This window comes from Podarcis erhardii (assembly GCF_964252035.2).
Source record: "Podarcis erhardii genome assembly, chromosome: 3".
Classification (NCBI taxonomy): Eukaryota; Metazoa; Chordata; class Lepidosauria; order Squamata; family Lacertidae; genus Podarcis; species Podarcis erhardii.
In genome coordinates this window covers 27,092,086-27,106,854 of record NC_138507.1, presented here as the reverse complement: position 1 = coordinate 27,106,854, position 14,769 = coordinate 27,092,086, and the positions used below count along the sequence as shown (strand labels likewise).

General features: G+C 41.1%; 1 protein-coding gene across 6 annotated transcripts in view; it reads right to left on the bottom strand.

Moving 5' to 3' along the window:
- The window catches only part of DCDC2C (doublecortin domain containing 2C), a 59,521-nt gene that overhangs the window by 1,892 nt on the left and 42,860 nt on the right, over positions 1-14,769 (bottom strand). For 2 of the 6 annotated variants that reach the window (XM_081857154.1, XM_081857156.1), the window contains 2 exons: positions 10,674-10,811; positions 10,199-10,315 (listed from right to left, as the gene is read on the bottom strand). In XM_081857154.1, the coding sequence (XP_081713280.1) occupies positions 10,711-10,811 (101 nt within the window). In that variant the 3' untranslated portion in view covers positions 10,199-10,315; positions 10,674-10,710. Of the gene's footprint in view, positions 1-3,474; positions 6,110-10,198; positions 10,316-10,673; positions 10,812-14,769 lie in introns of those variants that run through there. The other 4 variants (XR_014155152.1, XR_014155154.1, XR_014155153.1 and 1 more) reach the window with 4 other exon arrangements.

Below are 14,769 nucleotides of genomic sequence, written 5' to 3'. Positions count from 1 at the left end.
ACTGGTTCTCATGTTCGATTGTTCAAGATAACAAGGAATTCATTGCAACCTGCATCTTATTTAGTAGAACAGATAGGTAAAGCACAGATGCCTTGAGCTACTCTACTTACATGTAAGGGAAATGTGTGATAAAATAGTGGGTGCCTACCCCATGGTAAAATAAGCCTTTAAAGGCATACTTTAAATACACTGATCATATAAGGTAAAGGACGCCTAGATGGCTAAGTCCAGTCAAAGGCAACTATGGGGTGCAGTGCTCACCTCACTTCAGGCTGAGGGAGCCAGCGTTTGTCTGCAGACAGCCTTTCCAGGTCATGTGGTCAGCATGACTAAACTGCTTCTGGCACAAGACACCATGACTAGTGCCAGAGCGCATGGAAACGTCGTTTACCTTCCCGCTAAAATGATACCTATTTATCTACTTGCACTGGTGTGCTTTTGAACTGCTAGGTTAGCAGAAGCTGGTACAGAGCAACAGGAGCTCACCACCATCGAGCGGATTCAATTATATATAACCAGTGTTTCCCAAACTTGGGTCTCCAGCTGTTTTTGAACTGCAGTTCCCATCATCCCTGATCACTGGTACTGCTCTCTAGGGATGATGGGTGCTGTACTCCAAAAACAGTTGGAGACCCAAGTTTGGGAAACACTTCTATATACTGTGACACTGGTTCCCAAACTCGCCCCCCCGCCAAAGTGTTAGATGTTGTATGGTTTTCCACTCTAGTTTCACAGACACACAGCTGACCAGTTTGGGAACTCTGGTCCTATAATGTTCAATTCGCAGATGCCGAAATGGATGATTGCACATTCTAAAAATGCTGAAGCCAGCGCAGAAATTGTGACTCATAACATAATCTAATTGCCTGACCTTACTCCTTTTACAGTCACACACACCAGTGAGGTAACCAATTAGCCTCTTCCTGCAACATGATCTGACCATACTTCTCAAAGGTAAGCTGAATGTATGTTGAGCAACTGATCGGATTTCACAATTCCACAGTTTCTGTGTGCTTGGCATGGATGTGAACGGGTGCAGAGATACGCTAGAGAAAACAGAAAACCTCCTATTTCTTATGCAGGGGGAGGCCTACTGACTACAGTAAGTCTGTCCTGGAGTAAGTACCTCGTGGATTATAAAGCTCTTTGCAGAAGGGGGAAATGAAGAGAAAATGATCCCTGGGAAACTGTGGGACTGAATTGCATGTTAATGAGCATCTGTCATTTCTCAGTGAAACAAAATAATGTGAAAGTATTTGTGTGCATTGTGAAGGTAAGCTGTGGGAAAGAAAACCAGTTAACTTCAGAAATGACCCTTAGAAAAACGAGCTCTTCCTCCTCTGGTTCAACAAGCACCCAATCCAAAATAAGAGAGCAAACACTTAGTTCCGTTAGGTCCGTTTTGCCCTAAGCTACTATATGAGAGAAATATATTGCTTTCCCAATTTTGCTCATATTTAATTCTATTAATATCTAAGAAATGGTAATAGGCCGTCTCCTCTCATTCTGCATTTCCTCTTGATTTCTGAAGGTACACTTTTCTTTTCAGAGCCACCTGGTAGAGGATGAACTCTAAAATGTTTTTTTCAAAGGCAGGTAGCATTTCATTTCTTTTTCTCTTTAACTTATCTTGGTAGAATCTTGCTTTCTGACCTAGGGACTGAGTGGGATTGTGGTCCCCCTCTAGGGTACATTTTCAGGAAAATGTTCAGATCATAACCAAAAGAGCTACCTGGTAGCTTAAGAATCCCAAAGCCATTATTATTATTTTCTTGTCACCAGAATCCACATGCTCAGCTTTAGCAATGTTTGGTTCAGGCTGGGATTTTGGAAACTGACTGCTGGTAGCTGTTACACCATTCTTCCTTCTTTATCTTAGAATGCAGCATGTAAAAAGTAGCTACTCAGTGAATAAAATGCCTGATACGAATCTATTAACCAAACAGCAACTAGCGCTGTTCAAATCTAGTTCTGTATGGCTGAATATAGCTCCTCTCTGTTCCATCTTACTTGCTTCTGGATGCAAGAGATTATCTGTCAGAGTCTGTGCATGCTGATTTTGCTTCATATTTAAACAGTGTGTGAAAGCATGATCAAACAGCAGCATCAAGAGCGAAAACAAATGCAGCTCATTGCAGATGAGAGACTAAAGCTGAATTAACACAGCAATTTCATCAGAATAATTGGCAGAGATATGTACACGCATGCACGCACACAACCCAACCTACTCTTCCCCAAAACTATGCACAAATTGCCTTCTATGTTTGTGAAAGCTGCACAAACAATGTGGGCAAGTCTCAGAGCAGGACATCCTAAAAAATATCTGAAGCTAGGCTCCCCATCGGACTGCACCACATCTTAATGCAAGCGGAGGTTTCTATGCTTCAAGCTCCTCACGTACTAGAAATATCCTGCCCATGGAAAGTTAGCATATCAGAGAGAAGAGCCTGGTGTGCCAGATTTCTATGTGCAGGAAATGTATTTATGGACCCACCCACCCCCATTTCTAAAGAAGGGTGCAACCTATTTAGCACAGTTATACATGACAGCTTGTTGGCATCCGTCAGTCTCAAGGGACAGTGGAGTGCGCCTTTTTTGGGGGGGGGTGAAGTCAAACCACTGCATTAGCAGCCCCAAAGTGACTTACCCACCAGAGTGTAAGCCTGGTCAGTGTGTATGGAGGTCCTGGGCTGCCCAGATGACAAGATCTCCCCCTCCCTCCCAAATGTGGTCCAAAGGAAAGCAGAGCAATGCATTTGGCACCAGCTTGGCTGCAGGACTTGCCAGAAGGAGGCATACAAGGCGCCATCCAACCGCCTTAGGGTCTCCACTCTGGATTTGTGTAGGGTTTACGCCATAGCCTTTTCTTCTCCCGAAGATATCCCACAAGATTTAAGGTCAGAGTTTTCCTTCTCCTAGATGGGCTACCTTCCCAAGTTGATGGCAGCACATTTTCTATAACTCTAGAAAATAAATGTCATTTACGATAATCTATCTGGAGGGCCCCCAGTGAATTGCTACTGCATCCTGCAATAAACAGGACACAACTGGATAGCTCTTTTCCAAAATTCTCAGGATTTTATTTTTAAATAGCTTACAGGTTCCTTGTGTTTATTTTTTTGGATAGGATTCTTGTTTAAACTAATCTAAAAGATTTGTTTTGTCTGCGACTGAGCTAGATATTTTGTCATTAACGACGTGGTGATGTATCTGGCTCTGATCACAAAATTGACGGTTATCAGTCAGAAGAGAGCCTATGTTTGAACTAGGTTGGAGTGAAATGCATACATCACTGAGCAAGGACTCTTATGCCGTTACACTTTAGCAGTTTTATCATCATCAAGATTAATTGACCGTTCACTGGAGGGACTATAAAAAATGAAAATATATCCTCATTTCCTTTTATACTCACACCAGTAAGGGGTCTTTAATCTAACTGGCTAATTGGTGACTCATATGTTTATTCCCCCCCCCCACACACACACTAATTTAATATTATCAGAATGTGACCTACATAATGGATATGAAGAATGTTATTTTTTCACACACATTCTCTAGGGAAGTTCCAGAGGCTATCAAAACAGTTTGCAGCATATTATTCAAAGTTTGCATCTTGGAATGGTGTTCCTGTACCATGTGGGATAGTTGTAAATCCCCATGGGAAAAGATTTTAGGCATCACATGGCAGAACAGTCTCTCAAAGATGTGCTCTCCCAAGCCCACATTCACAGTATGTTCACACTCTTGTCTCAGGTCACATCCACAGAATGGAAGATAGCAGGATCCACACCCCACGTCCCCAGGATGTGCTTTACAGGGAGCTGGCTTCAGGCACCAGACCAACTCTGCATTACAAATATTTCTGCAAACATGACATGAAGGCTGGCAACCTCAACTCCACCATGTGAGAATCCCTTGCATATGACCGCAGTGCATGGAGACAGTCAGGTTCATCATCCATAGCAATGACCAGAGGAGAAATGACCACTGGGAGGAGCGCAGAGAGAAAAAACGCCACAGTGCATCTGTAGCAGCTCAACCTTCATCTGCCCCAGCTGCAAGAAAACATTCTCTCCTGTATCGGTCTCTGCAGCCACAGCAGGCGCTGTAAGCTTCCAACAGGGCACACTAGATCTTAGTAATTATGGCATCCTTTTCGAAGTGCTCACATACTATCTGTTTAATTATCTGTTCTGGGACCTTTCCTGGTATTAATGTCGAGCTGACCGGTTGGTAGTTATCTAGGTCTTCTCTCCCCTCCCCCCCTTAAAGATGTAATCTGTTTATAGATTAAATACACAAGCTCATTAAATACCCTAAAGTGCAGCTCATCAGGCCCTGGAGATTTGAATTCATTTAACATAGCTAGGTGTTCCCTTGCCAACTCTTTTCCTATTGTGGGCTGTAGCTCCCTCCTTGCATCATGCATTCTGTTATCACCAGGTTGTGCACTGCTTTCCTTTTGGGTGAAGGCAGAAGAATATATACCATTGCATTACTTGGGGGTGGGGGGAGGCATTCCAAACTTCCCACTGGAACTCCATTTCACAGCTAACAATACTTCAAAACAGTTTAATATGCCACTGTGAGTCCTCTTTTCAAAATCAATTTCAGAAATCACTGGGAGCTGTTCTGATAAATTATTTCTCCTGGGAACCAAAACTTCTTGTCCTGTTTCCCTAGATCTGTAGTAATTACTGGAGAAAGGTAGTAAGCATTAATGCTTCACCAGAAGTATTTGTCTTCTCAATGAATTGCTAAAAGGAATTTCAGATGACACGGCGACATATTTAGTATATTTAAGAAAATTTACATACTACGTGATTGTAATAAATTCTCCAACTGGTTTACAATAAATATTAAAATCGGCAATAAAAACTGCTACCCAATAAAAGCATTTTGAAATAATTAAAATTAACATTAAAATATATTAAAGAAGAAGAAGAAAAGGAGTTTGGATTTGATATCCCGCCTTTCACTCCCTTTAAGGAGTCTCAAAGCAGCTAACATTCTCCTTTCCCTTCCTCCCCCACAACAAACACTCTGTGAGGTGAGTGAGGCTGAGAGATTTCAGAGAAGTGTGACTGGCCCAAGGTCACCCAGCAGCTGCATGTGGAGGAGCGGAGACGAGAACCCGGTTCACCAGATTACGAGACTACCGCTCTTAACCACTACACCACACTGGCTCTCAGCATATGTCTTAATGGACTTACCTAACAAAAATGCTTCAAGCAGGTACAGTGAGGACAGCTGTGTTGCCAGCCAATGGACCTCCTTATCGACATCAGGCTGGCACCTTTGCTGCCAAACTCAAAGTTCAATTTCTTACAACTGCAGAACAAGACTTGCGTGGCACCTGTAATACTGCCAGCACCACAGATACGCCAACCAATCACCTAGGACAGCAGTTCTCAACCTGTGGGTCCCTAGATGTTGTTGGACTACAACTCCCATCATCCCTAGCTAGCAAGGCCAGAGCTCAGGGATGATGGGAGTTGTAGTCCAACATCTGGGGACCCACAGGTTGAGAACGGCTGACCTAGGAGGAGCTAGCCAGACTGTACTTCTTAAGGCACGTTATGACACAAGGCAAGCTGGTAAACCCTTTGTAATTTATCTGAACGTGTCAGTGAGAATGCTTGGCACCCCAGAATAGGGCTGCTTTGCTGGAAATTCGTTTTCCTGAGAGCACATGGAAGTTAAGTTTTATTAAGAGCTCATCTGATACAAAATGTTTCCATAATGAAATATCACGACGCTGTAATCACCACCACACTTAAATCATTTGAACTGAGCCAACCCTAACTCCTGAAAAAAATTCTGTAAATCTGTATAAAGGTGTTAGTTTGATGTGTACGTTTACCTTATTTGGTGGGCGGTGTTGCAGCCAGGCCCTGGGTCCTGCATCATCCGGCCAAGGGATGGAGATTGGCAGGCTTCCTGCCATTGCCTCCCTGTGCTGTTGGCGCTGCTCCAACCATTCTCCAACCGAGCTTCTCCAACCATTCAACGCCGAAGGGGGGCATGTCCACAGGGAATTTAAACTCCAGCACAGCAAGGTCAACTGGCCTCTTTTATTGTGAACCAATCAGTACACTAATTTTGGCAGCTGATGGCAAGCAAAAAGGTTTGGGTAAAGCAGGGAGCACGAGATCAGGCAAGCTCCTGCTTTTGAGTGGGTTCCAGCAGCAGGTGGAAACATTTTAGTCTTGCCAAGATGATGCCAATGCTTCAAGATACGCAAGGTATTTTGAAATGGCTGGTTTTAAGTTTCGTCAAGCTAGGTATGTTGGTATTTCCTGTTGTATACTTTGTGTTAAGCTGTAAACCACCCTGTGACCTTGTGCTGAAGGGAAGGCTACAAATACAGTGGTACCTCGGTTTATGAACTTAATCCGTTCCGGACGTCCATTCTTAAACCGAAACTGTTCTGAAACCGAGGTGCGCTTTCCCTAATGAGGCCTCCCACCGCTGGTGCCCTTCCACTGTTCGGATTCCGTTCTTAGACCGAGGTAAAGTTCTCAAACCGGGACACTACTTCCGGTTTTGCGGAGTTTGTAAACCAAATCGTTCTGAAACCAAACTATTCTTAAACCAAGGTACCGCTGTACTGAAAAGAAATATATCAGATAATAAAACAAACAGGTGACTGCTGACTAACAAAGAAACAGATGCAGGACATGGAACACCAGAGGTAAGGAAATGTTGCTACAGGTTGCTCATTATGTGCAGCTCCAAACTATTATTACCAAATTAATCACCTCCATATGCTCAGGCCCAGTTTTTAGCCTCAAACACACCAAGGTCAATCAGTGATAATATATATATATATAGTCATTGCATTCCACTTCAGTTTTCCCATTCAGATTCCATCCCAGAATGTAGATGCTAATGTCAGGTGAGCCTGCTTTTGAGCCAACTGAGCTCTATAGATAATTCATAATCTTGTTTATCTCTGCTACCTTGTCAGAAAGTCCTTCTTCACCTACAATGACTCCCAACAGCATTATCTAGCTGCAAGGACTACTCCACTGATGTGTCAATAGCTTTCCCACATTTACTTTGCCAATAAATTGATATTTGAAAACAGCAACTGCATGCTCAGCTTTTTCATACGTGCTGTTAAAGGATATCCAGAATGCACACAAAAGGGTATCCCTCTTACAGCATGGAAGCGTTTTCACTTCATTAATGTTTAGTTATTGTAAGACTTTTTTATAGTTTTAATAAACACGTCGCTAAGTGTGAGACGACCTTATAAATTAGAGACCCTGCTACATTATCTATTTCTCATGAGTGTGTGTATGTGTTTGATTTGAGAAGTTCAAACTTGTCTGAAGGGTAGAAAATAAAAATATAAGTACTTCTACAGGCATACTGTTGTAACTGTTATCAGATTAGCTTTTAACTTGTAGGTTTTAATTATGCTTTATATTGATTTTTAATTCGTTTATGAAAAACAACACCAATAGTTACGATTTTACAAAATGTTTAAAAGTCTGGAATTAAATAGAACATATGCAGAATTACAGTTACAAAATGTCTGCAAAATTAAATGCAAAATTGCATTCCATTTCAAAGGGAATTTACAAAATCAAAAATTAAGGTGGTGGGGGAAGAAGTCCTTGCTATACAGTCGTACCTTGGTTGCTGAACGCCTTGGTACTTGGAAGTTTTGGCTCCAGAACGCCGCAAACCCGGAAATGAGTGTTCCAGGTTGTGATCGTTTTTTGGAAGCTGAATGTCCGACGCGGCTTCTGATTGAGTGCAGGAAGCTCCTGCAGCCAACTGGAAGCCGTGCCTTGCTTTTCGAACTGTTTCGGGAGTCGAATGGACTCCCAGAACAGCTTAAGTTCTACAAGCAAGGTATGACTGTATTCAGTAAGTGCTTGCCAATTTGTTCTAAATTTATATTGTTTTTATTTTTATATCTCACACAATGAGCTAAGCTGGCTATTGATTTGGTCTGTGTTCTCCCCTGAGACTGCAAAGTGTAGAAATAAAATAAAATAAAATAAAATAAAATAAATAATATGTTTTATTTACAAATGAGGAAACAAAACAGAAGATGCCAATCAGCATGTGTTATACCAAAAGCATCACTTTGCTTGGTCAGCAAGGCAACGTTTTTCATCTCCTGGCTTACTCCCTGACACAAGCTTTCACTGATTCATATATTACTGCCAAGCTAACCCTGACTTTGGACCTCATACACATGAGCAGTCTGAGAAAGCCTAAAAACATTGTTCAATACAGAAAACAATATTGTGGAGCCAGGTCTAGAAGGAAAAAGTGCATTTTGGAGATAGAGAAGCTTTGTCCCAAACATTAGATTTCTGTAAGAGCCAAGGTAGTATACTTATATATTTTCACATTCATAATTTGATGCAGGGGTGCCAACTTGAATAAAATATTGGGGGGACGACCCACGTATGTCCCACCTCTCATAATCAGTAACAACATGTGGTGCGTGCACACCATTTGAATGGTAATGTCCATTAACTTTTTGGGGGGGTACCTCAGATATTTTATTGGGGGGATGCGAAGGGATCTCAGCTCCTACGAGTTGGCTTCTATGATCTGAAGCCATAAAAGTGGTATACAACAAGATAAAAATGAGATGAAACACACACACACACACACACACACACACACAAACCAACTTCTAAAAATAACAAAACCATTTCTATAGACGTCCAAAACATGACTGGGCCACAACTCACGAAAAATGCCTTCTGAAACAAAAGTGTGTTTCGTAGGTATCTAAACAACACTATGTTAGGCGCCTGTCTAAATTTCGCTGGTAACTGGTTTCAAACTTGGAGTTACTAACGCTAGGGCCCAAAACAGCCAAGCTATCTTGGCATAGAAATGGCTCTGGTTGTCCTACAACCAAAGCTGTTAAAAGGCACTCCTAAATAACCCATCTGCTGGGTATGCAAACCACACACCCACACGTTTTCCCTGAAGTCTACTCAATTCTGATGGAATAACTACAAAAGTAAGCAGCACCTTGGGACCGCAGCAGTCTTATTCCTGGTTCAGTTACAATTTTTATGTGAAAATGATGCCCTCCAAGTAAAAAGAGCAGCTACTAGCTTGTCTCACCCTCCTTCCTTCTGGCACTGCTCTTAGATATTCTCCTTTCAGGGGGAATAATCAGCAAGAAAGAGCTAGATTGTGTGAAGTATTGAATCTGGCTCTGTCTCCTAGGCATTATCTAATGAAACATGGTGGCCACTCGCTTTATTCTGTAGATACCAAGGACATTTTGACAGACAAGCTTGAGAAATAAATAGTTTCAAAAGCTGTTCACATCTGTAGTCTTGAGCCTGTTGTTTCTCATCTAGGATTTGTCTAGCTCTGCATCAAATATTTGTATTTCATTTGGAGAGGGTGGGGAGAGAGCTACAAGTTCAAAAATAATGAACTTCGTTAAAAAATGACAAGGAGAAAAAAACACTAGGGCTTATCATTTGGGAAAATATGGGTAGAAAACTGTATCTGCTCTCTGTGGATAAAACAACAGATAATTCACGTTATTTGAACAGAAGTCTGTCTCCTACTGATACGAATGCCAGGCTGCTACTGTACTTCAGATGCAGTTTAGTAATTGCATATACCAGCGAATATGTTTTGTTATCAGACTTGAGAGATTTTGGTTTTGCTTTCTTTAAAAAAACACCCTTGGTGAGCTATATTTGCATGACCACAAATCAAGGCTGGTATTTTTTTATTTAACAGAGGTGAAGTTCTTTCGTTTTCCAAGAGATTGTGCCTTACTTTAAAATTTCTCTGCTCTGTTGTGAGTTGTGTCAAACTGAATTGTTCCTAAAACATATTCTGTTCTTTTAGAAATGCCATCAAACTGCGGCAAAGGGACCAGCATGCCAATTCTACTTTAGTGTTTGAATGTTATTACTTCATTCTACCAAATTTAATCATCAAACTCCTTCATCTCATGAGATGGTAATTTTCGTGCAAGTGCAATTATATTTCACAGCAGGACAGCTGATTAGGCAGACAGAAAAAAATAATTCATCAGGAAATTATAAAAAGAATTAATCGTCAACAACTTGGATAGTGAAAATCGCTGCATGCTGCAGTTTTGCTAAATATTTTAAGACCTTCATTCTCACCAGACCTTAATGGGGAACAGTATATATTCACCAACAAATAAGGAAAACATAATCCATAATTAAAGTTTACATTTCTATTTGTGCTGGAAAACTGGCACTCTTTAAATATATTTAAATGACAGGGATGGTACCTCCAGTGATAAACAAGATGTTTCATGAGCTCCAACATTAAAATCCTTAAAAAAAAGGGGAAAATGGCATTACACAAAACACCGCTACTAATTCATATTTTACTGTCATATTTCATACAGATTTAACTGCCATACAGTGCACCCTCAGTACCTAAAATACAAATGACAATGTTTCAGTGACTAGGGCTAGACTAGTGCCATCTTAAAATACACCCATAATTGTTTTAAGAATAAGGAAACACTTATGAAAATCAGTTCTATGGGCCATTCCCTACATCTTTATACTAAATCACTAACAATAATTAAGCAATATCTGTATCTATAGTTAAAAGTTAGATTTAGTAACTGGAATGTAGTAATTTTTTACAAATTTTGTGCGATACACAATGAGTATATACTGTACCTTTGTAACAGATGGCAAGGTGTTCAAAATAGCCCACTCAGTTGTAATCATATGCATCAAAATCTTCGTTTTTCTTATCGTAAGACAGTTTTTTTGTATCTAATTTTCTCGAATCTTCGTTTGCTTCTTCATTTTGATCTAAAAATTAGATAAGTGTTTATTCAAATATGAAAGCCAGCTTCACATTCGTCTTGCAGTTAACAGTGTCTCTCCTCTGAACTCGGTGCTTCCGAGTATTGACTAAACTGTATTTCTCGATAACTGTAAATGCAATAAATTAACATGAAGATTATTTCACAACACAAGTACCTCTATAAGTAAAAGGTGCATACGCCTTCAGTTGGTTTCAGGCAATAGGAGCCTTGCTTGCTACCATCCAAAACTATATTTTTTTCTATGAGAACACCACCAGACTTTGCGAGTTTCTTTGGAAACTTTTTGCAGCCAATATCCACTTTATGTATGTAGCTTGTAAGTACAACTGGGCAGGGTGGGGGGCACAAACAGCCTTACATGAATGGAAAGTTCTCAGACTCCAAGCCACACCCTTGCTTCAGAGTAGTGCCAGTTAGTTCCTACCACTGACTTGAGACTTCAGAGACCCTCATCATCACTGTGACCCTCTGTACAGCATAAATACCACATTGGTGTTAGGATTCCTTAGCCTGTCTTCCCTACCTTTCTTACCCATCTTTCCTCTAATGTTAGAACTGTTGTCCCAGACTCTCCCGATCACTCTAGTACAGCATTCCTATTACTGCTATACCTCCATTCCCAAACTCCCAACTAGTACCTCACTCTAAACTCCTCTTTTTCTCCCACTGGACACCTTCTTTCTCCATGTGGCTGTGGTGAGAGCACTGGGAGTCCAGCTGCTTTTGCCCAGTCCTGCATGCTCCCACCCCTCTCCGTCCATGTACTGCTGGTTGGCTAGGAAGCTTTACAGTGCAGAGTTTGACATCACTGGAAGGACAGATCCTGAAACTGAGGCTCCAATACTTTGGCCACCTCATGAGAAGAGAAGACTCCCTGGAAAAGACCCTGATGTTGGGAAAGATGGAGGGCACAAGGAAAAGGGGATGGCAGTGGACGAGATGGCTGGATAGTGTTCTCGAAGCTACCAGCATGAGTTTGACCAAACTGCAGGAGGCAGTGGAAGACAGGAGTGCCTGGCAGCTCTGGTCCATGGGGTCACAAAGAGTCGGACACAACTAAACGATTAAACACCCACAGACTCCTTGAAGGATCAAGGGAGCCCTGATGAGACTTCCACAGAGGTTAAAACCCCATTACCTTGAAGTAGCTAATGGCTGCAGAAGACATCAGCCCATCTAACTGGCTAGGAGTCATCGTTGGGGAAGGGCTCCGGTCAGTATCTACCTAGCCCTGCTGTAAAACTCAGCCAGTTATTTCAAGGCCTTGCTGATGCAATGTGGCCTCAGCTGTTAAGAGCACTGTCTGTGGTCCTGAACTGACACACATTCAGCTCCAAGGAACTTCTGACCTTCCCTTACTTGGGTTACCATCCCAAGAAGAAGGGACAGATCAAAAGGGCAAGAAATGCAAGACAGTAGATCAAAGGCCACCAGAAGAAGGAAAGTAGTAATTCACAAGAAAACGAAGGCCCTATTTCAGCCTTTCTCAACCTGTGGGTCCCCAGATGTTGTTGAACTACAACTCCCATCACCCCTAGCTAGCAAGGCCAGAGCTCAGGGATGATGGGAGTTGTAGTCCAACAACATCTGGGGACTCACAGATTGAGAACCGCTGCCCTATATGCTCCTCTCATAAAAATAACCCTCTGGGTAGACAAAAGCATTTGGATTTAACTATTGTATATATCTACACAGCAATTCTCATCCTTTCATACTATAGATTTGGAATGGGTAGAGTCTTACGTTACGAATCATTTCACTCATTCCGTGAGAAAATATTTTGGATGAATATTTTGAAAAATGGCGGACAAAAAATACCTCCTTCCCCCAACTTTACATGTCTAGTTGTAAACAAAACTTCAGGGGGGGGGGGGAAGTCCCACATTATATTTAGGCATCCAGGAGGACGTGAGGAAGAGACAAGGAAAAGTTGAATTAAATAAATTTCCCTGTTGTACTCAAGCTTAGCAATATTTTTAATTCTTTTATTATTTAAACAATTTATATACTACTTAATTATAGTCGTCTCTAAGTGGTGTTCAAGGAACTCAATACAATGCAAATAAATATCAGTTAAAATTAGAAATTGAGTTATTGATTTGTTCCTTTGTATTCTGCCTTTGCTCCAGACAACCTAATGGTGGTGTAGATGGTGTGTTAATCAATTTTAACTCTTAGGATTGTTGTGAGGATAATTTTGGTTGGGAGACAGCTGCTGACTCAAGATCACCAGAGACAAGAGAATTAATGATCCTGTTAACAGTGTGTCTACAGTGTGATGTCAGCTTCATGCAATGCCTAGTAAAAATTACCCTACGCCCTGACAACACTGTGGATTTCCTTGATTCCAATCACTGGCCATTTTTTGGCAGAGAAAAACAGCATAACAATATCAATATATGGGATAAGTTGTGTTACATGCCATAGCGGGGCACTGATTTTCAGTTGTTGTTTTTTTAAAGAAGTCTACTTCTACCTAGAAATTCATGACTGAACAACCTAGGTCTCTGTAGGTTGGTTGTCAATGGGACTGGGGATTTTAATACAGTACTACATTATTCCGTTCACATTTTTAACCTACAAACAGCCACTACCCGTCGGCCTATGCGGTCTCCTATTTCATTTGCTACACACCTTCCAGCATGTTCAACAAATGAGGCAGAATCCTTCAACTGACGGCTCATTCATTATAAAATGCTAATTCATTCCCAGATTATTGTTAATACCTTTTTTGCAGAACATCTCTGTGATCCCTTAGAGGGGGAAATGTAATCCCATAATCAAAATCATTATAGCAGCACACATAAGCAAGAATGGTCGATACCCTCTCCCATCTATGCTTAAAAATTAGAAAACTTGCATGCTAGTGTATAAGTATATGTAATTTGTAGTTAAGCCCCATGCCTTTTAAGTGGACTTTGAAGTACACAAAGAATGCAGCCTTGGAAACATCTGCACACAACACCCTGGGTGTGGCAAAGCTTTCTTTTCTTTTTATTTAGCTGCGATTTGCCCCAAGGCCTGCGGATGACAGAAGCTAGAAAGTGAGATGAAATAAATAATAAATCCATGATCCAATGGGTGGAAGCGTGAGAGCTCAGTGAAAGAAGGCATATGCCTATCAGGAGGAAGGTTTGGGTTTTTTTACGCATAATCACATTCCTGGAAATGACATAATCATTATTGCTGAAGTTTGCAGCCTGAGGCAGACCTGAAATGTTTCTACAACATGGTGACGGAAATGAAAATAGGATGTTCTGATGGAAAGCGTTAGGCCACTCTAATGGAAAACACAGTACTGCAGCTTCATCTGCAATATAAACAAAATAATACAGAGGACTTACCCTCCTAGCTTCTATAATTATACCTTTTCACTATTGAAAGTAATTGAAAGCACAATGGATTTTTTCTTCTTCTCATTACATTCATAATACTCAGTTATCTACCTAAAGTTAATCAACCAAGAAATGAAAACTATGTGTGAGAGGAAGAGTAAATAGGCTGTTGTCATTATTACACGGATTCTAACATAGTGAGGGTTCGTGCATTACAAAATTAACTTTAGGGTATTTTAGCATCTCTGCCTAAGCCAGCAGACCAAACATGCCGATTACCAACACTAGAGATATTTCAAGGAATGCAATGAATTTTGGGGGTATTTTAGCATCTCTGCCTAAGCCAGCAGACCAAACGTGCTGATTACCAACACTAGAGATATTTCAAGGAATGCAATGAATTTTTGGGGTAGGGAGCAGGAGGAAGAAAATGGAGACTTCTACTCAGAAAAGTAAACGTTATGCACTACAATATATTCTGAGCTGATCTATTTATTATACCCGTATTTAATTCGACACACTAGAAGCAAAAAAAAAAATCAAACGAAATAAGAGGGGAGAAGCTGTTGTGTACCATTATTAGTCAGAAGTCCAAAGTGCTAGCTA